Source organism: Fimicolochytrium jonesii, assembly GCF_025526975.1.
Source record: "Fimicolochytrium jonesii strain JEL569 chromosome Unknown EV422scaffold_1, whole genome shotgun sequence".
Classification (NCBI taxonomy): Eukaryota; Fungi; Chytridiomycota; class Chytridiomycetes; order Spizellomycetales; family Powellomycetaceae; genus Fimicolochytrium; species Fimicolochytrium jonesii.
This window is the reverse complement of record NW_026515668.1, coordinates 1,739,702-1,767,056: the sequence shown is the minus strand read 5'-3', so window position 1 is coordinate 1,767,056 and position 27,355 is coordinate 1,739,702. Positions and strand designations below refer to the sequence as shown.

The following is a 27,355-nucleotide window of genomic DNA, read 5'->3' as shown; positions in this document are numbered from 1 at the left end:
CACATTCTCAAGCCATCCTTGAAAATATGGCGGCATGATGGATTCAGTCAATCAATGGCTTTCGTGCGATATGCAGGCACATCTTAGACCTGCACGCAGATTATCGAGGGATGCATCCGGGCCTCTCGGCGGGGAATCCACCTCAACAGCGCCGAGAAACCACATAACGGGGGAGACCGCTGGCCGTACAAAACCGTCACTCCCTTCTGGATCTGGAGGGAGACGTTGACGGCCGGGGGAGGGTGGCCGTTTTCTTTCCCCCGAAGGAAAGGCTGAATGAGAAACCGCTGTGACTTCACGCGTTGGGGCGGCGCGCCACGACTCGCCGCTCTCGATCGCCTCCTCTCTCCACACACACAGAACACTCACCCAAACGTCCACCCGCACAAAGGGTCCCTTTTGGAGATGGTACATATGAGAGTGTTTGTGGAGCGTTCCTCCCCGTAAGCAATGCAAAGAGCTTACTTTCTTGGCAAGGAGGAAAAATTGAACGCTCCTTTGAAAACTCTCCAACAGCGACAACCGTGTTGGCGGGAGGCTCCTTTTCTGTGTCTGTGGTCAACTGTCAAGTGGGGCCGGCTTCTCTCAAAATATATAAAGAACAGTTCTGCGTGTGCGAATTCGTCCAGTGAACACTTCAGGGGACAGTCATGGGTCAATTCCGAGCGACTTCCGCCCTACTGGGGCTGCTCGTCTTTCTCGGAGGTATGCGTTGCCTTCGCGGTGGTCCCTTCTCAAAGCCTGCGTTTTTCTCGTCTCCACCCAGACCAACGAAGCCCTATTCTCCAACCCGTATCCTTTCCGCCCTCTCTAGGCGCGCTCGCGGCTCCTGTGTGCTTTGCCATACAAGGCGATAATTTCTGCGTGTACTCGAACCCCGTCGGCACCGATGCGGTCAGGATACGATACGAGTTTCCAAGGACGTTGGGATGGGTTGCCTTTGGGGTTGGGCAGGATATGGGGAATGCCGATGTCATGGTGCGTTGGTTTTCTCCCGGCATGAAGCGATATCCTTTCTCCTATTAACACCAATTGCATGCATAGATGGCCTACCCAACAAACAACGGCGCCGGCCTTACCGTCCAACGCCGCACCGCAACGGGCCACAGCCTCCCCTCCCTCAACACCGCGCAAGACCTCTCCATCGAAGCGAACGCAACCGGCCTGCTCACCATCAACAACCAACAGCAGTACGTCGTCACATTCACCCGCCCCCTCGCCGCCTCCTCCGCCGACCTTACCCCCATCACGCCGGCAAAACAGGCCCTCATCTGGGCGGGATTCAAGGGCGCCGCGCCTGCATCCGCGTCGACCGTGCCCCGCCATACCTCCCGCGGCCAGATCGAGTTGAACCTTATGGACGGGAGTATGGCGTATGCGGCCGGTGGGGCGACACCCTCTGACCAGGCACAGGGCGGCGCCGTTGTCGTGCAAGACCCGTCATCCGGCGTCGACACGGACGCGCTGGTGAAAGCGCACGGGGCGTTGATGTTTATCGCGTGGACTGTGATTGCCCCGCTTGCGATCTTTGTTGCGCGGTTCATGAAGAAGGCGTTGGGGGTGTGGTGGTTCCGGATCCATCTTGGGCTGTTTTTGTTTGGAACGACGGCGATGACTTATGCCGCGCTCGGGCTGGTGTATAAGGTTGTCCAGCTGAATGGGGAGAGTCATTTTAATTACAAGGCTAATGGGATTCATGCGGTATGTCACTTTTGTCGATTCACACTTCGAACGTCGCGTATGAAATGCAAAACAAACTTACCCGATTCTTCTCTATGACTAGATCTTCGGCCTAATCATCATAATCCTCACCTTCCCCCAAGTCGTCCTCGGCTTCATCATCGACAAACTCTGGAGCCCGGACCGGCAAGGCATCCCCTGGTGGGACAAAGTACACTGGTGGCTCGGCCGTGTCGTCTTTCTCCTCGCCCTCATCAACGTGCCGCTGGGTCTCAACCTCTACCTCGGGGATAAAGAAAAAGGGGCGAAGTGGCCGTGGATCGTGTGGGCGTGCTGGTTGGCGATTGTGGTGGGCGTGTTTGTGGCGTTGCAGGTTAGCGCATCCAAGAAGGGGAGGAGGGGAGGTGCGTTGGGGGATCATGAGAGGGTGCCGGAGGCTTCGAAGCCGGAGGACGCGGGCGTGAGGGTTGGGAGTGCTGGTACACTCCACGAGTGAAAATGTGTGTACCTTGTTTGGGGAAGGGACTACCATGTATATTTTGGGGTCTCAGGTTTCGCTGTGACGAGGGTCGCAGATGTGCTTATCTTGTCAGTTCCGCTGGTGAACCAACCCATTTTCGGGTCACAAAGCATAGCTTCTTGCTTTGTCTTTCCATGCTGAAATACACGATGCCCTGTATAATAAAAGAAACCCGCCTTCCAAAGATTTGCCCATAACCCCTTGATTTCTCTCGATAACTCGTGTGCGATCCAGGTCCCTGAACAGAACTCCATCATAAACTAAATACACATGCACAACACAGGCAGAGGCAATACGCCGTCCGACCCTTATTTTCCCAATCTACTGTGGAATCCCCGCAACCTGTCTCACGGCATTGGCCCCCGCAACGAAAGGTCACTAGACTGCTTCGGCTACCCTGCTCCAACTCCACATATCCTATATATAACGAAGTGTTCTCACGCCGTGATGTTTCGCAGGACCAGGACCACTGCAGATACAAATGATTTAGCTTGCGGCAATTAACGGGTAAAATGGCACGAAATGCACAACCAGACGCACCTGAATCCCCACGCAAAAACAGCTTAGATATGAACCGGTCCTTATTAATCGGCTTTGCCTTCTTCTGGCCCTTCCCTGTCTTTGGCGTCTCTATAAAAGCGGAAAACAAATTCATTAATGAGTTATCGAGCGACCTATTTGTGTGAATGCAACGTCTACGGAACGCACCTGTCCACATCTCCTTCACGTTCTCCAGAACCATATTGCAGTGTCGGTCGCTGCAAGAAAAACGAGAGGGTGCGAGATCAGTCATCGTGAACAGACTGCGAAACCATAATTCCCATGCAGCATCCTCAGGAACCCAGAAAGAACAGCCTCATGATCAACGCACAATGCCTTCACTCGCGCTAACAGCTTCCGGTTGTTCCTGCACATTATTAAGATCTGGGAATTGTTCTTCACGGACTGGATGACGGTGCGAAAAAGAGAAATCGTTAGTCCCTTGTCCTTTCCAATCACCAGTGCAGGAGCCATTCAACCACGACTCTCGGCCGTAGTGCCCTCTGGAAAAAAACCAGAAGGGCTTATGGTAGGGCTGTACCTGTGTCAGCACGGAGAGAGGACCGTTCTGGAATTCGGACTCTTCGAGGGCGAGGAGCTCCGCCTCGGTCATTTCGCTTTTTGTTTTCTGGGTGGCCATGTTGGACGGGTTCTGGTGGTCCTGACTTGCGGGTAGGGTGAGGGTGGGTTGTTGTGGAGTGCGGTGGCCAAAGAGATCCGGTCGGTTTCGGTTGGGGATGGTGCTGTGTTGACTGTTGAGCTGGTGGGTCTCGCGAAGGTCAAGACGCTCTCTCGAGTCTGCTGAACAACGCTATTACTGAAAAATCCGCAGATTGTCAACGACGACCTCTGCCTACTCCCACGCAGCGTCCCTACCCATCGGCTTCAAAACCCACACCTTTACAATGGGCCCACCAACCCGCCGCCCCCCCTCAACCTCCTCCAATGCCCTTAACCCCCGCAATGCCATTGCCATAAAGAAAAAGCTCGCCTTCCAACAAGGCCGGCATAACCCCGGTCTGGAGAAGAAGAGCGAGATGATTCGCAGGACGAGAATAAAGAGGGAGTATTATAAGATGTTGGAGAAGGAGGGGATGGCGGGTGGGAAGATGGAGGTGGAGGCGGGGGAGGAGGAGGAAGAGGAGGAGGAGACGTTTGCGAAGCCGGTAAAAGGTCGAGCAGGGAAAAGCAAGCCCGCAGCACCGGCCTCCAGCGACTCAGAGGAGGACGTCGCATCAGGGGCCCCGTCCACAAAACCCGCCCCAAGCCTCAACCCCTTCCGCAACGCCCCGCTCCCCTCCCGGGGCCAAAAGGGCAGCACAACAACCAAACCCCGCAAAGCCGACCCGTTCGCGAAAGCCGTACGTGAGGCGCAGAAGAAGAAAGCTGAGCGACAAGCGGCGATTGAGGAGGCGCAGAGGTTGAAGAAGGAGAAGGAGGAGGGGAGGGATGCTTATTATAAGAAGGTATGGAAACTTGTCACAAGGGAATGGCTGTGTGATGGATGGATGATTGACGCTTTTTTCATGATGTGGTAGAGGAATAATGTCAGAGACAAGTTGCAGATGAAGACCAGGAAGGGGCAGCCTGTTATGGCCAATCAGATATCGCATTTGTTGGATAAGATTCAGGGGAAGATCTAAGAGGTCTGAGGGCCTTTGACGCCCGACCAGCGCATCTTTCTAGCGCACATTGTATATAGCATCGTGACTCCCGTCGGGTCGTAGTTACCTTAAAAGAGTCCCTAATTTATTCATTTGGTTCACTGGCAAACACTCGAGAAACGATGCTTGGAATTGTGCATTCGATGGAACCGAGAGGATAGGGTGCACACAAGAAAGTCTCGAACAAGATGTCTGACAGTGACTCTGACAATAGGTGTTCCAAAGGTATTTCCGTACTACTACAACACATCCCAAAAACAGCCAAAAACGTTCTTTACGTCTAATGATATGCTACCAAAAACTATCCCTGGATATAAGCTAACTCTAAAGGCCGACAGCGGCAGCACATACGGCCGCCAACCCGGCAACCGCCAAGCTTCCGAGCTCAACGATCCCACGGGCGCCACTCTTGACATCCTCAGTAGGTTGAGCGATAGGAGTGGTAGTCACCGTGTCCTTCGGAAGAGCATCCGCGGTGGTAGTAGTCGCCTCGGCGGTGCTGGAGGTGGATGTGGAAGTAGTGGTAGCAGCAGCCTTGGTGCTGGTGGTCGTGCTAGAGCTAGTAGACGAGGCGATGGAGGTAGAGGTGGTCTTGATGAGGGCGGGGAACTGGACGGTAGCCATGGTGTAGTTGTAGGAGTTGTTTGCACCGTAGAGGACGATGGTGTCAAAGTCGTTCCAGGACTGGGCGTTCCACCAGCCAGTTTCGTCGCCGATGAGGGTGTAGTTTTGGCTGTCGGCGCCGTTGCTGTATTGTACGGTTGTGTTGACGTTGCCCGTGGCGCCCCAGATTGCTGGATAATGCGGAAAGGGAGATGGCGTTATTAGAGACTGTGTTCATCGATGGATGAGGCTGAGAGACAGGCAGGGAATACTTACGTCGGCCAGAGGTCACATTAGTCCCGACACGACCGTACCAAAGCGTGTCGGCAAGACCAGGCGTGAAGACAAAGTTCCTCACAACAAACGTGCAAGAGTCGAGGATCTCAACCGTTCCCGAGACATGCAGCGCCTCGTTGCTGGGGGTGAAAGAGGCGGCCGGGACGAGGTTGGCTTTCTGGCCGGCGTACGGGCTGACGGCGGTGGGGTCGCACGCTAGACCTTGCACTGCGGCGATGCAGGTGGATGCTACGGCAAAGGCAGTGATGAATTTGGCCATCTTTTAGGTTTGGGTAGGTTGTTATAGGATGAAGCTGTGGAAGGTGAAAGGTTGTGAAGAGATGAAGGTGATGAGGGGCGAGGGAAGTTATCGTAAGCTGGACGGTCTTATATAGTCCTCCAAAGAACCCATCTGCATCTCGACTAACAAGACACCTTGCATCCAAGGTTTGTGCGCCTCGTCGTATTGTTGGCATCGTCTTGGATGTCGCCCAAAATAGTGACAAAAAAAGGACGTATTCGCCATTACGCGGTGCGCTTTGGAGACCACTTCCGGCAGACACGAATGCCTATTATGGTTGCAGACACCCGACAGCTTCGATCGCTTTTACGCTGAAGGGACCGGCGGGATGAGTTCGGAGTGCTGAGAGGAGCGTGGCTTACAGACTCGACGCGTCGGGTATCAACTGCTGCGCCACCCGCCCTTGCCTTCCCAGTTTCCGTCCAACGGTGCTTTTTTCCGGATAGGACAAAGCAGGATTGCTTCCTGATTGCTTCCCCGATAGCGGCCACCATCTCCCTTTCCTCCCAGCTCAGGCTCTCACTTTATTTGCCTCCAAGAGCCCCTGGACGCTATCCCACTTGGAAAATGCTTCTTCGCACCCGTCCCAACGTTCCCGCACTTCCCCGCCTCACCCTCCAAAGATCACTCGCTTCCCTCTCCTACTCCTCATCCGCCCCCCCATCCGCCCCCTCCTCATCACCTCTCCGCCACCCAAGATACGCATACGACCTCTACTTCCACCCCCAACCCGCCTCATCCTCCTTGTCATCACGAAAGCCACGAACACACGCCGTCAGTTTCTTCGAGGAAGACGTGAATGACGAGAGGGTTATTGGATGGGTGTTGGCAGGCGCGGGAGAGGAGGGCGGTGTGCCGGTTCTGAGGCCGGGGGGGTGGGAGGGGAGGAGGGGATTTGAAGGTGGGTTTTGGGGTAATTGGTGGTGTGTGACGATTTGGTGGAAGAACTTACCCGTTGTGTTGTTAGATGTTTTGCATGAGGTGTTGAAGGCGCATGTTGGGGAGGATCAGGGGATACAAGGTATGTTTCTGGGAGGAGGGGGTGCGGTTGCGTGTATTTGTCGGCCTCGAAATCTGACCGCCGTCCATCTCAATCCAGGTCTAGCAGCACATCAAAAGCTAGGGTACCTGAACATCAACGACGAGCGTTCCCCCGCACCCTTCGGCCGAGTCAGGTAGGCCCCACCTTCATTCCGTTCCCCTCACCACCCTCCCCCACATCAATTTACCCCATCCATCCGTACAGCGACCCAGAAGACATCCTCGGCGCCGTCCGCCTCGACAACGGCTCCATCATCCCAGGCTCCTATGAACGCTTCCCCACCCATCGCCTCGTGACCTTCAACGGCATGTTCTTGCTGAGTACGTATCTGCATCAGAAGTTGTTGGAGAGGTTACGGAGGGGATAAGTCGCATATATGCGGGATCGGCAACGCATGATTTTGCGAACGTATGTATGTATGTATGTAGGTATGTATGAAGCACTCCTACTTCTCATTTTGTGTATATATAAGAAACAACAGGTCGATAGTGTTCCGACCGATTTATGGATAATAGTTGTACAGCGATGGCTAAGCAGAAGGGGGACTATGGAAAGGCGTAAATCTTGACTGCTGTGCGTTTGCGAGAATCAATCACGGCAAAGGACTTGAGAGGGGAAAATGCGCTCGTCGACCTGTTTCCTATGGTGACGGCTGGGTTGCCATAATGCCAGGAGTCAATGACACTTTCCAAAGGGTAGGACGGGATAGGGTTGCCTTCTACATCGTCTCCACGTGTTCAGATAATAAGGTTCCATGAGCAGTCACCATTCCACCCCTCCCGTCGTCCCTTCCCTCATCCCCGCTGACCAATCTCCACAGACCCTCTCTTCGCCCGCATCTCCTCCCTTGAACGACTCCACCACTGCCCGATCGCGCCTTTGCCATCGCAGGATATATCCTCACTTTTCTCCATCTCGTCGTAACCTCGCTTCGCGCCTTGCCTAGCGGTAGCACGTGTTCCATCATAGGCGGCGAGATCATTCCTCTCCTCCCTGCAATGTGCTTCACTCTCCACCTCCACCATGTCATCCCCACGTACGCCAACGTTCTTATCGTGCCCATCCTTCGCATTCCCCACCCAGCCCGGGTCATCATTCCGTGGATCGATTTCTACAGCCCCTGGACTGCAGTCCCCACATAAGTCCTCGCTGATCGACGGTGACTGCGAACGTTCTTCCGTCCCTTCGTTCGCGTTGTCTTCCACAGCTTCCGACTCCTCGAGTTGTCGTTCCCACCCGTATTGTGCGTCGTCCGCAAGCGATTCCGCATCGCCATCCCGCGAAAGACTCTGCTCAGTCATCTCACTACCGTCTGCGTCTGAGAGCTGCGTCGGGACGTCCCACCCAACACTCTTCTCCTCCTTCGCTTCATACGAATCCCTAACCAATTCATCTCCATCCTCACAAGCTCCATTCGACTCAACATCACCCACCTCCCCCTCCTTCTGCCCATACTCCAATGAAGCCCCCCCACCTATCCCATCCACGCCCAGTATCTCCGTCTCAGCCTCACTCACAGTGTCATTATCCTCATCGGTCGTCTCATCCGGTGGTGGGAAATAGACGTGCACGAGCTCGTGGTAGGCGTCGAAGTCGACGGGGAGGAAAAGGCAGAAGACGATGCGGTCGAAATTTTGGGCGGCGGTGGGGTTGGAGAGGTATCGGCGGACGGTGCGGATGGCGGTGCTGGCGGCTTGGAGGTTCGGGTATCTGTGATATGTGGATGATTCCGGGATCAACACATGCGATTGAGGACTGGGACGGTGGAAAGACCTACCCGTAGATCCCAGTGGAGACGCAGCAAAACGCAATGGTCCGCACCCCGTGCTCCTCCGCGACTTCCAGGCATCGTTTATAGGCGCTCGTCAACGTTTCAGGGTGGAAACCTATTGGTCCAACCTGTTGTGGGAAAATCGCGGATTTGGTCAGAAAGCTGAGCCTACTTCTCGCCGCCACTCTCTCGGGAGCGTTCGTGGCGCACTCCGAAACTTACGGTGTGGATAACATGCTTGGCGGGAAGCTCGTATCCGGCGGTTATCTTTGCGTCTCCAGTCTCGCATCCTCCCAGCGTCTTGCATTCTTGGTAGAGGCCTCTGCCCGCCGCGCTGTGTATCGCTCCGTCCACTGCGGGAGAAAAAGCACAAGCCTTCATTAAGACAAGTTCGTGCCGGAGCACAGCACTACACAGCCCAGCAAACTCACCCCCACCACCCCCCAACAACGACCTATTCGCCGCATTGACAATAGCGTCTATCTCCAGCCTCGTAATATCGCCCTTCCACAGCACAATCTTGTCATTCAGCACATCATCCCATTGCCTGACGTGCTTAGCCAATTGCTCCCGCGCAGAGGCAATCTTGTCCTGGTGCTTGCTTAGGTAGGCGGTGTGGTCGTCGGACAAGTACCAATCTTTTAGGGTGGGCAGGGCGTGCACGTTGGTGGGTTTTGGACGGGACATTGCGCTGCTGCGGGTGAAGCAGGAGAAGGGCGACGGGAAGGAGGTGAACAACGCTGGTTTGATGGGGGAGATGCTGCCAGGGATGCTGAGGAGTCTGGACAGCATTGTCGGCCGATAGGCGGAGGCCTTCGCCGTTGCGTCGTAAATGGGAAGGACGTGGCGGAGGCCGGATGACTGCGCGCGCGTTGTTCCGCTCGTCCCGTCATTCTCGCTGTCAACACTAGGCCCAGTCCCAGAGGGCGGAGCGAGGAAATCCACGTCGTCCGGATCACACGCATACAGCTCCGCTTCGTTCTCTCCACTACCGCTGAGCTCCGTGCTTACGCTCTGCTCTGCGTCGCTTTCTTCACTGGGAAGGCTCTCCAGGCTGCTGCATATATGCTTCTTCACTCCGGGGCTGTGATCACGGGTGGTGATGTCGTCGTCGCTGTGTAGGCTGTGTTTTCGCTTTTTGGGGTTCCCCTTGCTAGAATGGCTCCCAACGCTCTGCCGCCTTCCTTCTTCATCAGTGTCTCGAATAGAATTGATTTCGAGGGCAAGGTCGCTCGGCGGATCAAAACCCAACAGCGGACTATTGCCAGACAAGTTGAAACCACTAGGTTCCAAAATCGCCTCGAGCCCCGCAACCGGTGTATCTTCCCTCCAACGTTTGTATATATCCTTGTCGTCCATAATTCGATCGTAGACGGTTTGGTCGTCGTCCTCGGTAGGGGTAAGGTTGTCTTTCTCCTGCAGACCCAAATCGTCTTTTTCGGCTACCTTGTGGGACACGGAGCTGCCACCCCACCACCGCTGGAGAAAACCGCGCATCTTTGCCGATGGTGTCTTGCTATTATGCCTTTGAGGTTTGGGTGCTCTTGCTTTGGCGGGAAGGTTTGACAGTGACGTTTGAGGAGGGAGGTTTGAGGCGGTAGCTCCGCGTGAATAGGTATGGAACAGGGGGTTGAGCGATGCGAAGAGTCTGAACCTTCTGCGCCTCCTTATCATAACGAAATACAGCATTTTGTATCGAGTCGTCCGTCAGGATTACAACGGGCGACGCATCACCTAATGCATGTGCGGCTCTCGAAGTCTTGTCATACTGGATATGCGCGGGGGGGGGGGGGGGGGGGGGGGGGGAAGGGGGAGGGCATTAGTGCCCCCACAAGTTTCCCCTTCGGCGTCATCGCGACTCAACTTTTCGCTAAGTGCACTCTCTTTGAACCATGACTCTGTTTCCTGCCGGAGCAAAGGAAAAGCAAGCAGTGGGAAAGCCTACTACTAATTGGCATCAAGGCTTAGGAGCAAAGACATGGATCGATGAATCAAAAGCTGTCACGACGGCTGTGAGATCATGGAGATTCGTGGCGATTTTTAAGCAAACGTACATACTGTATATGCAAAATCGGGGAATTTAGAAAAATGCCTCTATCGTTCGCGGCGGTGACTCCTCCTATACAGCGTCCACTCATAAATCGGACTTTACTAACATATGCATTCTGCATGGCCTTCTTCTCCCTCCCTTCCCACATCCCCTCCTCCCCCAAAATGGTTTTCCACCCATACGTCGCGTAATGTTCACTGTTCACTGTTCACAACGGCCGGGCGAAAAAAAGCCAAAATACATGCATAAGAGGGGTCTACAAATCGTCTCCACTCTCACTACAGAAAAACGCATCCGGCATCGTCTCTCCGGATCCAGCTCCAGATTTCCGCACAGCCGACGCTGAACTCGTGAACTGCGGGAACGTAAGCAGCTCGTCGTCGGAATCGATGCAGATCGTGTCGGGTAACCCGCCAATCGGGCTTACATTCGCTCCGTTTGTCGCCGGATTGTTGTTGTTGTAGGAGAGCGGTGATCCTTCCCGTGTGCGTATACCAGGCCGCGCGGTCTGCTGGGCAGAGATCTCCTCCTGGCTGGTCCAGATATCGTCATCCGCCTCATCGTCGGACTCATCCGAGTCGTCATCCAAGTCGTCATCCGAGTCGTCATCCGAGTGGCCAAACATCGCCGCGCCATACTCCGCGCTCTCCGTAAACACCTTCATGCCCTGCGGCACGCCCGTCAGTTTGCGGTCCTCCATGATCAGTCGCAGCGCCGCTTCGGGGACAAGCACGTCTTGGAGGAATTCTAGCGGTGGGATTGGGGCTGTGTCGTGTTTCGTGAGGGTGGGGTATATGGGCTTCGAGGCGGTTGATGCTTGGTCGCGGGATCGCAGGAAGGTGTGGAAGAGGACTTTGAAGATGATGCTGGCGCCCGTGCGGCCGTAGTAGCCGCAGCTGGCGGTGACGTGAGCCTGCATGTACTTGTTCTGGAAGCCCTGTGCGCGACGGGTGCCTAGTGTCGAGTAGCTTTTGAGTGCCCGTTCTTTGAAGACGCTTTCTAGCCGGTTCCGTATAACGTCGTGCAGTAACGGTAGTAACTTTCTGATCCGGTGCCGCAGCGCGGGCTGGTCGAGTGTTTGTGGGTATCCCCGTTCCATCCCGAATGGTAAGAGGCGTTCTTGGGCGGTATGCTGTCGGCAAAAGTCAAACAGTGCCATATGTTCTGATGATGCGCGGCGTCTACCCTTGGTGAAACGGCTGTTCGCAGCATCAGGCCCACTTGTCAATAAGGTATACTGCGCTGCCAATGCCTCAGACAGCGGTCCGGTGAGCTGCCGCATGCATTGCGGACATGTGCGGTGGGATTCCTCGTCAGCATCCTCCGCCAAGCTGCGATCCGCATCCAGGGTTACAAAAGGGGATATTGACGGAAGATTTGAGCTTTCTGGCGACGCCGGTCGGAATGGCGAAAGCTCGGACGAGAGGATTTTGAGTAGTTTGGGTGGTGTCCGTTGTCTGGAAATGGGGGGCCGTTCCGCTGCTGACTGATGTTTATGCTTTGCCCCATTAGCTGCCACGCTGGTCGGCGAATTCAAAGATGGTGAGGGCTGGGGTGATGAACCCTTCCTCCTCGTCTTTCCCTTGATCTTGGAGAGCGGTGTATCTTCCACAATCGTAACGCTCGAATCTGGTTCTATCGCTTCATTAGCGTTCTGTACTTTCCGGCGCTTGTTCGTTGGTGTTGTAAGCCCAAGGGAGCCAGCGACGGGCCGGCTTTGGTTCTGTTTAAGCCTCTCGGTGTCGGAGCGCAGCTCTTCAGGTGTTTCCCTCGGTATGAGCCTTCGCTTGAGCACTCTTGGCTTCGTACATCCCACTGGTTCACCGGGTGACTGCTCCCTGCGGGGCTGTCTCAAGGTATCGTTCCGGGACGATGCTGGTCCCGTCGTGCCCCGTCGTTCTTCTCGTTCTGTCCGTAGGGCTTTGCCATCTCCACGGTTTGCTCTCAACTTGTCGCCTGAGCCAACACGACTACTTGACCCATTGATCGCTTGTGCACCGACTGGCAGTTTCGTCCCCGATGCTCCGGCCGCCTTCAAGCGTGCACTCCTGACTTTCCTTGATGGAGCATCATTGCCGACCTCTTCCACATCGTGAACTACGGTTCTGCATTTGCCGTTTGCAGACGTTGTCGGCCGCGAGGTCACTCTACTAGCTCTCGTCGGTCGATCCTCACCGCTGCTGACCACGTCCACGACGTGAACCTCATATTTGCTTTTGCGGTCCGCAGAAGATGCTGACCGATATTGGGACCCATTCCCCAAACTTGTCCCGCCTGAGCTCTGCTGAGAAGACACCAGGACCTTCATGCGAGAGGCCGCGCTCACAGTGAATTGATGATTGACAGCTGATTTGTTGACAAATCCCGTTATACCCTTCTTCGTCGTTGCTGCTTTTCTCTGCTTTCCGGCAGGTCCAGGCACATAATCGGGTACCTGAGCCCAGCCAGATCCTCCACTTTTGACCTGCCCAACAAAAACAGAGCTGCCCCGCCCATCATCCTTCCCCTTCCGTTTCGCCCCAGTTGGCCAGTTGCTACCGCCCGTTGTGCCTCTAGGACTCATCGTCTCCTCTGCGGAAGAGTCCCCACCCTGGACGAGAAAGGGCTCATGTTCGCGTCCATCAGCTCCTTTGAAGCTTCTTGTACCACCTTTCGTCTGAGAAGTCGTACGGATGGGGTCACGGACTGCTGGAGGCCAGCCGGGTGGTCGTGAGCTCGACAAGACCTTCGGAGGGCCGGCCGTGCGTCCGCTGGGTCCGGGTTTGAACCTGTTTTGAGACATGGCGCCGCGGCGACCTTACCACTCTCGGCAGCGAAGAGTGCGCCAGATGTGGTCGTTTGGTAGAAGGCCGAGTGGGTAGTTTTGCGCGAAAGCTCTCCCCCACAGGTTGCAACTGATGAGTGCGAGGAGTGCGCTGAGGGAACGCGTGGAGACTTCTTCCCTCGTCACCCCTCACAACTCGCCAGCCACTCCTGACGCAGTTCCCCACCGCTTCGCCGCGACTTCTCGCTGGGAATATCCGGCTTGTCTTGCAGAAGCAGTGTATTCATATACAGTTACCTTCGGATAGCTGCCCACCATGAGCGGTACCGGTGCGAGGTTCAGCATCTTCCCTACTCGGATGTGAGTGTCATTTCCGCCGTGAAACCTTGAACATCTTAGCTTCCCATCTGATACCCATATTGTCCATTTTAGGGCGTTGACGACCATGAAGAATAGGCTGAAAGGTGCCCAAACAGGCCACTCGCTGTTGAAGAGGAAAAGTGAGGCTCTTACGCGGCGGTTCAGGGATATAGTCAAGAAGATTGACGAGGTATGGGAGGCGCGGGGATTCTTGAAGGGGTTTAGGCCCATTGTCTGGGCGTGGAGCAGAGCATATGTCGAAGGGGCAAGGGATTCATCCTGATACCGTATCGATTTTTAGGCGAAGCGCAAGATGGGCAAAATCATGCAAGTTGCGAACTTCTCATATGCGGAGGTCATGTACGCTACTGGAGATATCGGGTATGTGCGTCACCGCGGAAATATCGTATGCGGCGGATGATTGTAGCTGATGAACTTCATGCACTTCAGGTATCAAGTACGAGAGAACGTTAAGCAAGCGCAGCTCAAAGTCCGGGCTAAATCAGAAAACGTTTCTGGTGTCCAATTACCCGCCTTCGACATGTACGTCGATGGACAAAATGGTAAGAAGACAGATGCGAGATGACCGAGCTCTTCACGCATCGATTCACGGAATGGCGGCTTCTAGCGTCCGAATTGACGGGTCTGGGACGGGGAGGACAGCAAGTCCAGAAATGCAAAGAAACGTATAAGAAGGCCATTGAGGTTTTGGTGGAGCTGGCGTCGTTACAGGTTAGTGACCGCCTTCGCGAGGGGGTTGCCTTCATCAGATGGCTCACTGATATTGGCGACACTTTTAGACCGCGTTCGTAATCCTGGACGAGGTCATCAAAGTAACAAACCGACGTGTGAATGCCATTGAGCACGTTATCATCCCGAAGATTGAAAACACCATCAAGTTCATCTCGTCGGAGCTAGACGAGGCCGATAGGGAGGAGTTCTATAGGTACGTCCCGCTGTGCTCTCCTATTCTGAGCACCTCCGTCGCTCATCAACCGTGCCAATAGGCTGAAGAAGGTGCAAGGCAAGAAGAAGGAGAAGCTGGCCAAGGAGACGGCTGAGCGCGAAGCCCTGCAAGGTTTGATTGCTACAGTCTCGTGCTTCCGTTGCCGGAAAGGGGAATCTAACACCCCACTCAGTGTCAGGGCAAGTGACGCAGGACTCCCATCAAGCATCGAATCTGCTAAACGAGTACGAACAAGACCCCGATATCATTTTCTGAACGTTTCCTTCGTGTATGATATGCCACAATTTTGTAAAGCGATTGAATCTCTCCGGACTTTCGGAATCAGACGGTCTGAAAGAACTGGCTCGTTGTTTGTGGCGGAGGGAATCCATTTCCAGCTCTCAAGGAAGAGATCCTCGTCAAACTTTAGTCTGATCGTCTCGGACATGGTCAGAAAAGCAAGGTGTGCGCGGCGGGCATTGGAATCAGTGAACGAGCGAACCGAGACGACTTGCATCAGGACGATCGTTCCCAATTTCATTCCCGACGGAGGACAGACATATATATACATAAGGGTATGCGAGCGAAAAGATGACTATGCATTAGCCTGCATCTGCTGTTGGTATGCTTGTTGCAGTTGAATGACCTACGGAGTCGTAACGTGTGAGCAAACAAGAATCAGAGTAAACCCAACCAATGGCAGTAGCAGTCGTACCTCCGCCTTCTTGGCCTCCTGCTTCTTATCCAAATCCTTGATTTGCCCTTCTAATCGTTTACTATCATCAAACCAAAGAGAAGGTCCGTCAGCCACCAATCCGTTGTGATCCAGCCATCCAAAACGGTGCATCTTCGCGCTTCCATCTCACTTACATTTCCCCCGTAATATACTCAACACGCTTCTTGACATTCGTCACGGCCTCCCCTTGCTCTTGCTTAACGAGCACTGGCCCGATGAGTTTGTATATCGTTGCATCCGGTTTCAGAAGGCTGAATTCCTAGGTTGGCCCCAACGACGTATGCATGAGCTAAACGCCCCTTTGGTAACCAGTCCCACCCGTTTCCTACAATACAGCGAAAAATAACATCGATCCCTTCCCCTTCGCCGCGTTCAGCGTCGTACCTTCGCCACCATCTCGTTCTCCTTCAGTTGCGACTCGAGCTGTGTCCGAGATTCGATCACTTTCGAGAAGTCTATGTGTTCACAGGAAAATTAGTTTCGGTAGAACTTCCAAGGCCAACCATTGTTGTATAAGCATAGGGTATGACACTGAGAGCAGCTTTCCGATCCCCAGTGCCATAGCATGCCACAGCTTAGGAGGGTCAGGGGACCGCTGGACCGTCCAAATGTTTTGAAAAATTCCACCCTGTATGCGCTAGATCAAATACGGCCAGACGGAAAATGGACGTACCCCTTTGCAGGTTCTGGAACGCTGCCATTTCCTTCTCAAGCTGTGCACCGGCCATCATTGTAGTTATGTGGGGTCGGCAGGGATGTGCGGGCTGAGTCGGGGCTGAGTGAGTGAGTCTGCAAAAGTCGAACGACTGAATTTGGCTGAAGTTCGCGTTCGTCGAAACGCAGTTGTGGTGTCGAATACAACCTACATGGTTGTTCAGAAGCGGACGTCGACGGAAATCCCCCAAGACACATACGAAAAGTACGAAATACAGTAACATCGGACGGCTGTATACATACAGTACAGTACAACAACAATATTCAACCCGCCTCTATTTACACATCTCAGCGCATCATGGACGGGACCCTGTAATCTCAATCTCAACTTCGGCCAGTCGACTCTCTCTTCGTCGTCCGGTTTCCCGAGGAACTCGTCGTCCCTGTTGCTTCTCGTTGTGCCACTCGTGTTGGCGACACTGGGTTATCACTTGCTTGCGACCGCTGGCGCACCATGTTGTTGACGAGGTTCCGGTTCTGATCGACGGCCTTTGACATTGTTTCCGATAGTCGGGTGAATGTTCCTTGAAGGGTTCCCAGTTCCGCCAGAACCGAGGTGGTAATGGTTTGGCCAGGTTTCCGTAATTCGGAGAAGTCGAAGTTGGAGGCCTGCGACGGGACCGGAGTTATTCAGTTGTGTGGGTCAGAGAGTGCCAGCCAGTATCTTACGACTCTTTGGGCAATGGCAAGTGCACGCTCTTACCGCTTGCATTCCCCGAATCAGCGTCTTTAACGGCAACGTAATGAAGTAGCTCATCGCACACGCGATGAGAAGCATTGCAGCGGTGACGACCACCCCCGTCACGATCGCTGAGTTGATCTTGGTCTTCAGCTGGCCCAGTAGATCATCCTCCGGGATGACGATGAAGAGGATCATGTCTAGACCGCGGCTGTCCGTGATCCGCTTCAGGGTAACGATGAGGGTGCGTTTGTCCGGCATAGAGACGCGTTCGTTGTGGGATGCTGGGACCAGGGTCCAGTTCTGGTGGCGAGCGAGCATGAGCTTGGCCGCGGTCTGAGGACGTTGGACGAGTCAGCGATCTGGGTGATGACGCACAGGATGTCGGAAGTTCAGATACCTGGAGATCGGACTGCCGGACATCAATGATGTGAGCAGGACCCGTGCCAGCACCGTTCACTTGCAAGTTATCTCGATTCGTAGCCAGCCTAAACATTATGCTCAGATTGAGTCCGCAGGGATTGGGTCCGCGTTACCAAGAGTCGTCACGGAGCCCCCCATCTTCGCCACACTCACAGATTTCCTGTTGTCTCACTTGTCGTATCAAGCCGATATCGAGAAGGGAAGGAATCAGGAACGAAATGCAGGGAAAAGTCAACGAGACATGGAACGGAAACGGCAGAAAACCTACATCAGCGCTAAGATCGTATTGGGAGTGGGAAGGAGGGTCTGTGATGGATGGAGACGATTGGGCATGTCGATGAGTCAACATGAATCGCTGCATGCTCATGACCAGCGTCGCTCACAGCCAGGTATGTTACGAGCACCTCCGCATTGAACACTGCCGTGAATTGGACAGAGAAATCGTCATTGTAAGGTGGGTGTGTAGGCGCGTCGCGGAGCCAGAGCGACTTTCCGCATGCCGTGCTGGCGAACAATCTGCCGCCGAGAAAGAACCAGATTGTTGGAATCCTGCCGACATACCAGGGATAATGAATGCGACCAGGATATGCAGTACTTGAGAAAAAGCACCTACCATCGTTCAAGCGGTGTTGGAGACTTTACTGAAGTCTCTTCCGATTTCGGCCTCAGTATGACATCAAACACATCGTACTTGATCGTTTGATTCAATAGATCGTCTCCGATTCTGCTCATGTTTCCCACAGTGCAGTTCACATGCGTCACATTGAAGTTTGAGCATAATTTCGCTACGCTGTTGTTTACGCTCACTGCAACAACGGGAAAGAGTCATTCTTGAGGTCCATCCGAGTCGTCTCATTTTCCCCCGCAGCGCCGACCTTCTGGACGTACCGAACCAAGCGTCTAACGTGTTTCCACCGCCTTTCGTGAATAACGCCTGTATATATGACCGATATATCGTTTCAGGAATGGAAAGTTGGGAGGATGGACAACTTTCACAGTGGACCCACAGTGGTGGTCCCGTACCGATCTGCAGTGTTCATCATCTCCAGTTGAAGGCTGACGAAAAAATTTTGATTATTCTTTGCAAGATCATCCGGGCAACTCATTCAGAGCGTTCGCATGCGGCGCTGCAACGCTTAACATCTGCCCACAAGTGACTTACGGTATGCCAAAGTCATATAGCGAGACGCTGATGTTCTGCGAGAACGCATATAGAAACTCCAGAAAGATCGTTCCCGCCTCCGTGTCTATTATGCGGTATGCGTTATGGGATTATGAGTGGTGTGAACGAAGAAAGTAGCATGCCGCGCGCTCTATTTGTTCTGGGCCCTTGTTTTGTATACGATACCGTCGATGGTCCTAAAGCATGTGCCTGTGAGCGCAAGGACTAACCAAGGGTGGAGAAGCGAAGAGAAGGGTTTGGTGAGAACACATCTTTGGTAGGTAAGCGGTCCGTTAGATGAACGAACCATAGCGGATAGGTACATACCATTTCTCGAGACATCGGTTGATATCCTGGCTTGCAAGATCTCGAGAGCTTTTGAGTGAAGAATGCTCCAGATCAGCATCACGTGGCTTCCTCCCACCGCCCAATCTCACAATATGGAAGGCGGATTGCTCTTACTCTTTGCAACGGAGCTGCTCCCCCCAGTGACAAGGAGAATGACCGGAGGCACAGTGATCGCCGCGGCCGTCAGTAGCGTAACAACTTATTGACAGTAGACAGCGGCAACATACGAGTTCCGACGAAACATTTGAGTAAGATACCCTCTCGCAGTTGGACACAAACATTCTGGTCGCGATGCTCACCCATGATAGCCATGGAGTACGGGATCCTCGGCCATCGTCGTTCATGCTTGTCGCGGGGTTCTTCAAGGACCATGTCTCTTCTCGCTCTGGCTGAACGGATTGTGCGGCAGTTATCCTTGCGGAAGTAGACGCGGTGCCAACGATTTGGTACGCGCTACGCATTTTGTCACAGGCACGTCTTGTGTTTGGCTCGGCGCGCGCAATCATGATTTACGGCCCGGAACTTGTTGCCCACGGGCCGCGTCACGAAGGATAAATGGTCTCCCATTCCCCTGCATCATTTCAAGTTTGACGGCTATGTCTGTACAAAAGAGTTCCATTACAAAATATATTACAAAAATGGTATACACTTCCCCCACACGTTTCTTCCATTCGCGGCGATAGCCGCGCGAACACCCCAAGTCCGAGCAGCGCCATTTCCTTCTTTCAAACCCTCTAACAGATCGTTAGCGGATCCTCATCCGTTGTTAAATCTATGGTGGTCAACACCACTTGCGCGTATGTCTTCATTCGCATCGTGGGTATCTTCAGCGCTGTCGTGCGGTTTGGGATGATCTTTGTTTCGATTGATGACCGGGAGGTGGAGGCCGGTTTTGGGGATGCGGATGAGCCTGTGGCGGATCTGGCCAACAGAGCCTGACGGGTGGTGAGGTGGAAACGCGGCGTAGGGAATGCTGAGGCGGGGAGCATGTTCTCAAACGCGCTTTCTTCATCGGATTCGCAAGGTGGGGTTGGCATCGCACTTCTTTGTCTGTTTGGTGTGGAGGGGATGGTGCCGAATGGAGATGCTGCCGGATTGGGGTCGTTGGCTTTTGTGTCCGTCGCTACGCATACGCGCTTCCGCGGGGAGGCTGAAGCTCCTGGGTGGGATGGAAGTTTTCGTTTGCGGGAACGAGGAGAGGGAGCCGTATGTCCTGTGTCTGTGGACTGGGTCAGGCCCATCGGCTCGCTGTAGGACACTGGATCCGGAAACCTATACGAAGTCGATGAGTGAACAGCGTCCGGCGTCTGAGATTCCCCTTTCGCACAGTCCGTTTTATCGCCCTTCCCAACATCGCGTGTCACCGCCGAGCGTGAGTAATGCGAGGCCAGTCTGAACTTGTACGCATCACGATCAATGTTCTTACAGGCGCGGGATGGTCGCGGCGGTTTGGTGTCTGTTAGCACAGGTGTCTGTTTCCTCCGTCCTCGCTCCTCCGGCTGTGCGGAGCTCCTTCGCCTTGTGATAAGAGTGGAAGGTTTAACTACTTTCGTGCTGCTAATCGCTGCACCTAGATGCTGATCGTCCCGATGAATGGAGAGTGCGATAGATGGGGCCGGACTTGGAAGGAGACACGATAGCTTCTTCGCCTCAGCAGAAGATGTGTCTGTGTCATCTTGTTCTTCCCGTTTGCAAGGCGTTGTGGAAATCAGAGACGGGCTGGCATTGCTTCCAGCGCTGGCGCTGCCTATCTGGTCATCTACTTCCGATTTGCAGATGAACGTAGATGTTGACGGCGAGTCCGTAATTTGGGCACTCGACGGCATACTGTCCCCTAATGACAACTCCAGCATAGGTCCTGGCGGTGGGACATCCCACCCCCCTTTTGCCCTGCCAATGCCAGCGCCGCTTTGGCGACTGCGCGCTCTCCGACGGAAAGCACCGGGTGCAGCCATGACAGACACAATCTCGACTTCTGGCAGAGACAACGCGTCGTGCTTTAAAGTATGCACAAAGCTTCGGTAGTTTGTTTCTCGTTTGATAGATGAAGATTTCGTATCGCAAATGGGCGGTGTACTTTCCACGGAAACCAGCGGCTCCTGCAATGCAGGTGGGTGTTCGATCGCTTTGGACGCTGATGATTTCGTGGAGGATCTTACTCCGCCATTGCTTCGTGCTAGGTGCTGGGGTGGCCCAGGCCTTGCGAGAGTTGATGTATCTGACTTCGAGACTGCCCGACTACTTGTCGGGTGGGTACTCCTTTGAAGACGCGGTGGTTGCGCTGTATATTCTTCTTTGCTGATCTCTAATTTCCGATGTGGTGGATACTTCTTTTCTGTGGCGTTCGGAGCCAACCAGGGTCGTTCTTCAATTTCGATTTCGACTCTTACGTTTGATTTGGCCGAGGGGACGGGAGTGGGCGACCGGAATGGCTTTCTCGGATTCAAATCTGCTTTTTTCATCGAGATCGCAGATGTGAACTCGTCCACGATGATTTCGCATCGCCGCATTGAGGACCGTTTTGGAGAGATGGCATTGGTCTCCCTCTTCAGTCCAATTTCGACAATCGGTTCATCCCGCTTCCGCGGTTCTGCCGCAGCTTCTGAACTCTGTCCCGATTCAGACGCCTCCACCTCGTCGGTCGCGGAAACGAGATCAGTGTCCGAATCTTCCAATTTCACCGGAGCTGGGAAAAAGGCAAACCCAAATTCCTTCACTTTTGACCGCCGAATGAAGCCCTTGTCGACCACGATTGCGCCAGTAGTGATATCGATTTCGTCCGCGTCCTCGAATTCCCTCCCATACTTCTCAAAGATGCTCTCCCACGCCTTTTTTAACCGTTGCTGAGACTGATACCGACGCTCAGGCACTTCCTCAGCGGTTATCGTTGGAGCTTCCGGGCATATCGTCTCCAGACAAGTGCGAGATAGATAGCTTGACCGCGGGCCCTCGCCTTTCATGGTGTCCGAAGTGCGGAGGGTCCTGCGCGGACTTAGCCGCCAAATAGGTCCAAGGTCGTAGCGGAAAGAGTTTCTCTTGAACTACACGGCGAGTCTCAAGCGAGATAAGGCTATTGAGCTTTGTCAACCCTTGCTGAACCTCCAATGTCTATCCCCCAAAAACGTGCGATGCGGAAATCCCAGATGCCCATGTGCCGCTTGTGCTGTGAGTCTGTGACAAGCCGATTGGCGAAAAGAAAACCTCAATTGAATTGCGCCTGGGAATCACGGGACCCGCAAATAAATGCCGTTAAGGGTTCCGCGCTGTCGAAAACCCTCAGAATATTCGAAAGGGACCGCCGTTCTTCTGCTCTCTCCACACACCCAACGCACGAAGTCTTCGTCCCCGATTTCCTCAGAAATATCTTCATTTCGTCCTTCATTCCACACATCAGTCGGCCGCCCCACTTGTTTGTTACTCGGCGCTGGGATTTTCCAAGGCGTCGCCGTCATTTTGAGAAACCGAAACCTGTCAGTCGCCCCACAACTCCGCTATGTCTGAGACAGCCGAGATACTTTTCACGCCAAGTTGGGACAGAGGCTCCTATACGGGGCTTTTAATGTAATAACGTATCCTTTGCTTCCTCCCTTGCACAATCCCTTCACCACTTCTCTTTCGGAACCGTTTCACTTGGCAAAGCTGTCGAATATTGGCTCACTCTTTTTTCCCACGCCTAGGGAAATCGCTGAACGGACCAACACACGTATTCTCACTGGGAGCATATCCTATTCTATACACGGTGAAACTGAAGCAGTCACTATAGCGTAAGTGAAATTGAGACCATGCGAAACCTACTCAAAACTTACCCCGCTGACCTTTGTTGCAGTCAAAACGAAATCTGCGCTATGCTCGAAGCAGGCGGTGTACATTCCAAAGATTTCGGGCTGCCACAAGAGTTCACCGAACGCTTGCTCATCGATCAGAAAACGCGGCACGATTTCAACAGGAAACTCGAATGCCTAAGCGATGAGTACGGCGTCACCAGTAAGCTGGACAGCAAATGCCGGGTAAGCACACCAAGCACTCCTTCTTCTGCTTGAACGTCAATGCGGGAACCTTGTTGACTTGCGAAAGCAGACTGTCCATGTCTCTGCTCCCACTGCGGTAGATATCGGCCCAGTGATCAGGGGTATCAGTGTCATGCAGATCCCGGATAGAAATGGAGAGCCCGTTCCGGTCAAGGCCATTCCTGTGAGTGGATATTCTCATGGTCTTCTTCGGAAACGGGCAGGAAGAACTTGAACTGAATGCACTTTTTGCGGTCTTCCAGACTTCGGAGCTCCATTTCGATGTAGGTGTTATGCGACGAGCCAAGGTTTTGTATCTAACAGCCGGCAGACCCAACTTTAGTATGGCGGACAGCTTCAAAGAGAAGGCGGAAGACGCGGCGAAAGCACATGGCGTCACGATCACATTCTCGCAGGACAAAACGGTACGCATGTCCTTCGACAACTGATCCGGACTCGAACTGATCTCCATGCGTTCTGTATAGCAAGCGATCTTGAAAGGCGATGCAGACAAAGCTACGGCTGCTGCTGCAAAAATCCAGGAAAAGTACACCCGATTCCTTCTCTACATCGACAGCCATTCCAGAACATGGCGATTTCGCCCGGAAACTATTGAGGTGGCGGCGAAGGAAGAGATTGATCTTCGCGATCGAGTAGGAGAGGTCTTTGCCACAGATCCCTTGATCAAAAGTTGGCACATTGTGGAGGACGCGAACGTGAGTTACGTGTAACTGGGGCGACGGCTCGAGCCCGAACAGCTAATTGACCACGCAATGGCCAGGCTGTCGATTTCGTAGACATCGACTTCATCTACACGTCCAGAAATGCAAAGGCTGTGGATGAAATGGTCGACCGGCTCAATGCAATGCAACAACTCGTGCTGGATACCGAAACCAAGAACGCGATCGTCGCCTCAGAGGGTAAGCATCGGTTGCAGATTGGTTAACGTAGTCTCGACCTAAACTTCGACGTGCTAGTAGGTAAAGCCACGGTCAACCACCAAGGCGCTGCGAATACCCCGCCTTCCAACGGAGTGGCCACCTCAGAAGGCGAGAATAGCGCTGCGTGCACTGAGGCGAGCAAAGAGACCACTTTTGCGGACGATATTTCTAGCAAAATAGCTGTTCCGGCTGTCGAAAATCCCGCGTCCGCGACGGTGCAGGCAACTCTGGCCGTCAATCCCACCAGCGACCAGCCGCCTACCTCTGTGCAAGCCAAGAACAATGAAAATACGAAAAAGGACGGCGTTGAGGAGGCTGATGCATCGAGCCGTGATCAGTTGTTCATTGCTCGACAGTTTCCAGGTGCTTATAATCTCGCTCCTATTCATTTATGATCTGCTCAGCATTAAACACCTCTCTCCAAAGTGCCCGTGAAAAACGCTCTCAAGGACAACAACGATCTAGCCAGCCAAATCACTTCCGAGCTCGAGCGTAGCTGCCGCGAGTCCGGCCATCTTCAAGCCCTAGTATCCTTCAAACATGGGGTAATATGGAGGAGAATGGCAAGCAGAGATGTGTATCATATTGAAATCTTGTAGTACGACAGGCTGTGTTCATCAAGGGCAACTCGAGGGAGTCCCTTGACTGGTGTTGGCTCAATTTGCTGAGGGCCTTGAAAGAGAGTGTTCCAGAATGCGATGTGAGTGCCAAAGTCATTTTCAGACGTTGCCTCTTTCGTCAATGGCTGAGCAAACCCTTGAGCAGGAACCATCCGCTTTACAGAACGGCACCATGGCGCAACCAACCGGTGGCAAGGTGCACAGCAGGCCCACTGCGAAAACCGCTGAGGTTCCGACCGCATCGGTCGAGAAGGAAGTGGAGAACCCCCCCGTCGCGAACAACGCCAAGAAGGAGGAGGAACCCAAAGTAACCGCCGAAGTCCCTGAGAAAGGCGATAATAAACCAGCGGTGAAGGCGACAGCACCTGATGCCAGCAATGCCCCGCAGGAGGTTACTACTCGCGAAGAACCGCTCTCCGACAAGGGCCGCTCCGCTTCTACTGGGGGAAGTTCGCCTTTCATTGATATTACTTCTTTGCCGTCGCCTACATGGGAAGTTCTCGATGTCGCTAAGGAGGGTGGTGCCAAGGAGGGCGCTGGAGGTGAACAGAAAGAGCCCGCTACTGCTACCGCTGGGACTGATGGAAAGAACGCAGATGGCATAGGAAAGAAAGAAGCTGTTGCGGCACCTGTAGCCGGTGACGTGGATGTGGCTAAGACCCAAGACCAAACCACAGCGCCCCGGCAAAAAGATGTACAAGCCGTTGCTGCAGAACTCATACCTCAGTTCGCCAACGCTGGCATGCCGCTTCATACAGCTGCACAGTTCCCGCAAGCTGCAGAACCTACTCCTCAGGTATGTGCAAACACTCCTTGACGTCGCTTACTGCAAGAATGTTCAGCTGAAGCAGTTCCGCAGCACACACAGGCTGAGGGAGTGCATGCATATGGATTGTTCAACCCCATCCCCAGTGCCCTGATGTCACCGACGCTCCCGCCAATGATGAGCCCCTTCGGATCCTTCGCACACCCCGGGTTCGGCACACTCAGCCCACACCCTCAAATGCAAGCAACTGCCCCCGGGGGCATGCCAGGCCCTCTCGGACCTCAATACACAGCTCAACCAAGTGCGTTCCCCGGGTTCAACGCGCAGAACCAGCCCCCCCATATGCAAACACCCGCCGCCGGAAGCATCCCAGGCCCTCTCGGACCCCAATCCACGGCTCAACAAAGTGCGTTCCCCGGATTCCCCGCCGCCCAAAGCCAACCACCCCAGCCACAAGCAAGCAGACCGGCCTCCTTCTGGCCGCCTCAACACGCGCAAATGGCTCCGAACCCAATGATGATGATGGGAATGCCCGGCATGGGCGCCCCTTACAGCCATATGCCGCCCGGATGGCCCTACCACCAACAGCACTACCAAGCACCCTGGGGAGCCGCTTTCCCCCCGCAAGCGTACCCGCAATGGAACCCTTGGGGCGGCCAGCAGCAGCCGTTCTACCCTCACCAACAGATGCCCGCGACGAGTGCGCCGCAGGGGATGGGGATGGGGATGGATATCACTGGTCTTGCGCAAGGTGCGCCGGGTATGTCTGCTGAACAGCCCGAGCACCCGATCGGGAAGGGTGGACAGGAGCCCGGTAAACAGATCCCTGCTGCTGAGCAGCCCCCGAAATCGGTCATGGAGAGGTTGAAGGATGATGAGGCGAGGTTGATGAGGATGGGGCAGGGGCGGGGCTGAGAAGAGTGGTTGCTGATCCTGTTCCACGTCGGCAGGGTGATGCGTGATTAGGAGGGTCATTTTGTGGATCCCACGACGACAACAAGCAATGATGAGGTTCATGAGTGATGTGGTTCTCGGGGCGTATTATCCATAGTCAGTTGCGTAGCGATATCATGATGGAACGGGCAGTACCAAGGACCGTCTTGCAGAGAAACCGAAAGGCGTAGCATACGGGTGGACGGTGCCTTTTCTATACCCACATAGATCTTCTTTTCTCTCTTTATGATATGAATGTGATTTTGCGTTGCCTTCTGCCAAAGTTTGCGAGGAAGAATGTCCGATTCGAGCCGATTCCCCCCTATGCGATGAACATGATTGCGGCGAACGCTCGCTGAAAGCTTTCCGTACCGCATGTCACCAAGAGGGGAGATTCACAAGCACGACGCTTCATCAAATGATGATCTGGGGCACAATAGATATGTATTATACCGCGAGGATAACCCCCGAAAGAGCAGGGCATGGTCGCCCAAGTGCAAACGAGAGAGCTAGGCGCTCCGGCGGAAGATTCATATTCATCCCAACAGCCGCTCTTTCGCCCGCCGTTTTCCGGGTTCCCCTACCAAAGTCAGACAAATGCGGAAGGGCCGGGGGGGTTGAGGGGGAGAGTATTCCCGGTTCTAATTTGCGGATTCGGCGCCGGACTCTCCACTGCTTTGCACGCCCCGCCCCGCCCCGCCTGTTCCCCTGCTCGTCCTCATATCCCCATTGCGTCCGCCCCCCACGCCCACACCCCTCTCGTCCCCCGCCCAGGCCCATATTCCTCGCTCACGACCGTCCACTAAAAAACCAACCCAAAACGTCAGTCTACGAGGACAATGAAAACGGGAGGTAAACGGCCCGCCCCAAAGTGATTCGTACACTATGATGTTGTTGATAGGGATATGGATCAGCTTGACAAAGAACCCGATGAAGCCCATGATCAGGAACCCGATGGAGACGGCTTGGGTGACTTTGAGGAATTCTGTGGCGGGGGGTCAAAAAACAAAAGTGGCAGATCGTCAGTGGACATCGGAAAACCGTGAAATGGAAATAGACGTTCCCCGAAACGCCCCCTCGAGGGGACCTCGGGAGAAGAATTCCCGCCCCGGATGATGGGTCAGTGGGCCACCGCTGCTCCCGTCCTCGTCAAGCGATCTCCAGCCTCCTCCAGCGGCTCCCCCGACACCGTCCGTGATCACACACATCCGGATTTAGCATACCTCTCTTGTCAGGCTTCGTGCACCTGTTCATGAGCTGCACGCCGTCCTTGAAGAACTGGCGCGGGCCGTCGACGAGGTCTGTTACGAAGTTTGCGTCTGACATTGCGTTTGCGAGGAATATATATGGGTTGGGGTATGCGGTTGAGTTGAGTTGGAAGGTTGCTGGCCGGTTGCGGTTGGGAATGGGTTGCAGCAGCGGCCGGTGGAGGCTCGCGAATGGGCACGTTAATTATTATCGCGTGCTTACGTGCGGAGGGCTTAAGTAGCGGCACAAGGTTAGGGTTAC

The 27,355-nt window shown here is 54.2% G+C and overlaps 13 protein-coding genes across 13 annotated transcripts; 5 read left to right on the top strand and 8 right to left on the bottom strand.

Moving 5' to 3' along the window:
* Positions 1-46: 46 nt before the first annotated feature.
* Positions 47-2,387, top strand: EV422DRAFT_512762 (uncharacterized protein). Its single transcript, XM_053069103.1, has 3 exons — positions 47-978; positions 1,045-1,701; positions 1,784-2,387. The coding sequence occupies exons 1-3, from the start codon at positions 451-453 to the stop codon at positions 2,174-2,176; spliced, it is 1,578 nt and encodes a 525-aa protein (XP_052930375.1). The 5' UTR covers positions 47-450; the 3' UTR covers positions 2,177-2,387.
* Positions 2,388-2,637: 250 nt separating this feature from the next.
* EV422DRAFT_490711 (uncharacterized protein) lies at positions 2,638-3,380 on the bottom strand (the record flags this gene model as incomplete). Its single annotated transcript, XM_053067483.1, has 5 exons — positions 2,638-2,669; positions 2,741-2,830; positions 2,909-2,958; positions 3,072-3,145; positions 3,282-3,380. 5 exons carry the CDS (start codon positions 3,378-3,380, stop codon positions 2,638-2,640), a joined length of 345 nt encoding a protein of 114 aa, XP_052930374.1.
* Positions 3,381-3,509: 129 nt separating this feature from the next.
* On the top strand, positions 3,510-4,521 carry EV422DRAFT_512756 (uncharacterized protein). The gene is made up of 2 exons (XM_053069102.1): positions 3,510-4,206; positions 4,279-4,521. The coding sequence occupies exons 1-2, from the start codon at positions 3,646-3,648 to the stop codon at positions 4,381-4,383; spliced, it is 666 nt and encodes a 221-aa protein (XP_052930373.1). The 5' UTR covers positions 3,510-3,645; the 3' UTR covers positions 4,384-4,521.
* Positions 4,501-5,901, bottom strand: EV422DRAFT_512755 (uncharacterized protein). Its single transcript, XM_053069101.1, has 2 exons — positions 5,284-5,901; positions 4,501-5,198 (listed from the first exon to the last, which is right to left on the bottom strand). Exons 1-2 carry the CDS (start codon positions 5,561-5,563, stop codon positions 4,729-4,731), a joined length of 750 nt encoding a protein of 249 aa, XP_052930372.1. The 5' UTR covers positions 5,564-5,901; the 3' UTR covers positions 4,501-4,728.
* Positions 5,902-6,151: 250 nt separating this feature from the next.
* On the top strand, positions 6,152-6,993 carry EV422DRAFT_563201 (uncharacterized protein; the record flags this gene model as incomplete). The annotated part of the gene is made up of 4 exons (XM_053072038.1): positions 6,152-6,485; positions 6,552-6,605; positions 6,684-6,759; positions 6,831-6,993. The coding sequence occupies 4 exons, from the start codon at positions 6,152-6,154 to the stop codon at positions 6,991-6,993; spliced, it is 627 nt and encodes a 208-aa protein (XP_052930371.1).
* A 1,180-nt stretch (positions 6,994-8,173) lies between these two features.
* EV422DRAFT_481925 (uncharacterized protein) lies at positions 8,174-8,937 on the bottom strand (the record flags this gene model as incomplete). The annotated part of the gene is made up of 4 exons (XM_053067319.1): positions 8,174-8,336; positions 8,404-8,525; positions 8,620-8,750; positions 8,829-8,937. Coding segments are annotated over 4 exons (525 nt in total), but the record flags the coding sequence as incomplete, so codon positions are not given.
* A 1,285-nt stretch (positions 8,938-10,222) lies between these two features.
* On the bottom strand, positions 10,223-13,354 carry EV422DRAFT_512746 (uncharacterized protein). The gene has a single exon (XM_053069100.1). It carries the CDS (start codon positions 13,227-13,229, stop codon positions 10,704-10,706), a length of 2,526 nt encoding a protein of 841 aa, XP_052930369.1. The 5' UTR covers positions 13,230-13,354; the 3' UTR covers positions 10,223-10,703.
* On the top strand, positions 13,355-14,866 carry EV422DRAFT_512742 (ATP synthase subunit D-domain-containing protein). Its single transcript, XM_053069099.1, has 8 exons — positions 13,355-13,571; positions 13,644-13,761; positions 13,873-13,952; positions 14,022-14,134; positions 14,200-14,303; positions 14,372-14,517; positions 14,579-14,649; positions 14,711-14,866. Exons 1-8 carry the CDS (start codon positions 13,528-13,530, stop codon positions 14,791-14,793), a joined length of 759 nt encoding a protein of 252 aa, XP_052930368.1. The 5' UTR covers positions 13,355-13,527; the 3' UTR covers positions 14,794-14,866.
* On the bottom strand, positions 14,867-16,103 carry EV422DRAFT_512741 (Prefoldin). The gene is made up of 5 exons (XM_053069098.1): positions 15,927-16,103; positions 15,638-15,708; positions 15,388-15,512; positions 15,233-15,293; positions 14,867-15,163 (listed from the first exon to the last, which is right to left on the bottom strand). Exons 1-5 carry the CDS (start codon positions 15,982-15,984, stop codon positions 15,113-15,115), a joined length of 366 nt encoding a protein of 121 aa, XP_052930367.1. The 5' UTR covers positions 15,985-16,103; the 3' UTR covers positions 14,867-15,112.
* On the bottom strand, positions 16,104-19,025 carry EV422DRAFT_512724 (uncharacterized protein). Its single transcript, XM_053069097.1, has 14 exons — positions 18,879-19,025; positions 18,694-18,777; positions 18,559-18,606; positions 18,418-18,456; positions 18,232-18,316; positions 18,077-18,125; positions 17,958-18,003; positions 17,683-17,875; positions 17,453-17,618; positions 17,338-17,375; positions 17,223-17,240; positions 17,047-17,134; positions 16,671-16,982; positions 16,104-16,576 (listed from the first exon to the last, which is right to left on the bottom strand). The coding sequence occupies exons 1-14, from the start codon at positions 18,949-18,951 to the stop codon at positions 16,292-16,294; spliced, it is 1,524 nt and encodes a 507-aa protein (XP_052930366.1). The 5' UTR covers positions 18,952-19,025; the 3' UTR covers positions 16,104-16,291.
* A 145-nt stretch (positions 19,026-19,170) lies between these two features.
* Positions 19,171-21,722, bottom strand: EV422DRAFT_512706 (uncharacterized protein). The gene has a single exon (XM_053069096.1). The coding sequence runs from the start codon at positions 21,537-21,539 to the stop codon at positions 19,314-19,316; it is 2,226 nt and encodes a 741-aa protein (XP_052930365.1). The 5' UTR covers positions 21,540-21,722; the 3' UTR covers positions 19,171-19,313.
* Positions 21,723-21,753: 31 nt separating this feature from the next.
* EV422DRAFT_512698 (uncharacterized protein) lies at positions 21,754-26,108 on the top strand. The gene is made up of 12 exons (XM_053069095.1): positions 21,754-22,140; positions 22,257-22,343; positions 22,406-22,586; positions 22,657-22,770; positions 22,850-23,011; positions 23,072-23,302; positions 23,368-23,506; positions 23,567-23,890; positions 23,954-24,072; positions 24,135-24,227; positions 24,293-24,943; positions 25,007-26,108. Exons 1-12 carry the CDS (start codon positions 22,073-22,075, stop codon positions 25,826-25,828), a joined length of 2,991 nt encoding a protein of 996 aa, XP_052930364.1. The 5' UTR covers positions 21,754-22,072; the 3' UTR covers positions 25,829-26,108.
* Positions 26,109-26,596: 488 nt separating this feature from the next.
* Positions 26,597-27,332, bottom strand: EV422DRAFT_512694 (translocation complex subunit Sss1). The gene is made up of 3 exons (XM_053069094.1): positions 27,070-27,332; positions 26,729-26,831; positions 26,597-26,648 (listed from the first exon to the last, which is right to left on the bottom strand). The coding sequence occupies exons 1-3, from the start codon at positions 27,170-27,172 to the stop codon at positions 26,636-26,638; spliced, it is 219 nt and encodes a 72-aa protein (XP_052930363.1). The 5' UTR covers positions 27,173-27,332; the 3' UTR covers positions 26,597-26,635.
* Between the last annotated feature and the right edge of the window lie 23 nt (positions 27,333-27,355).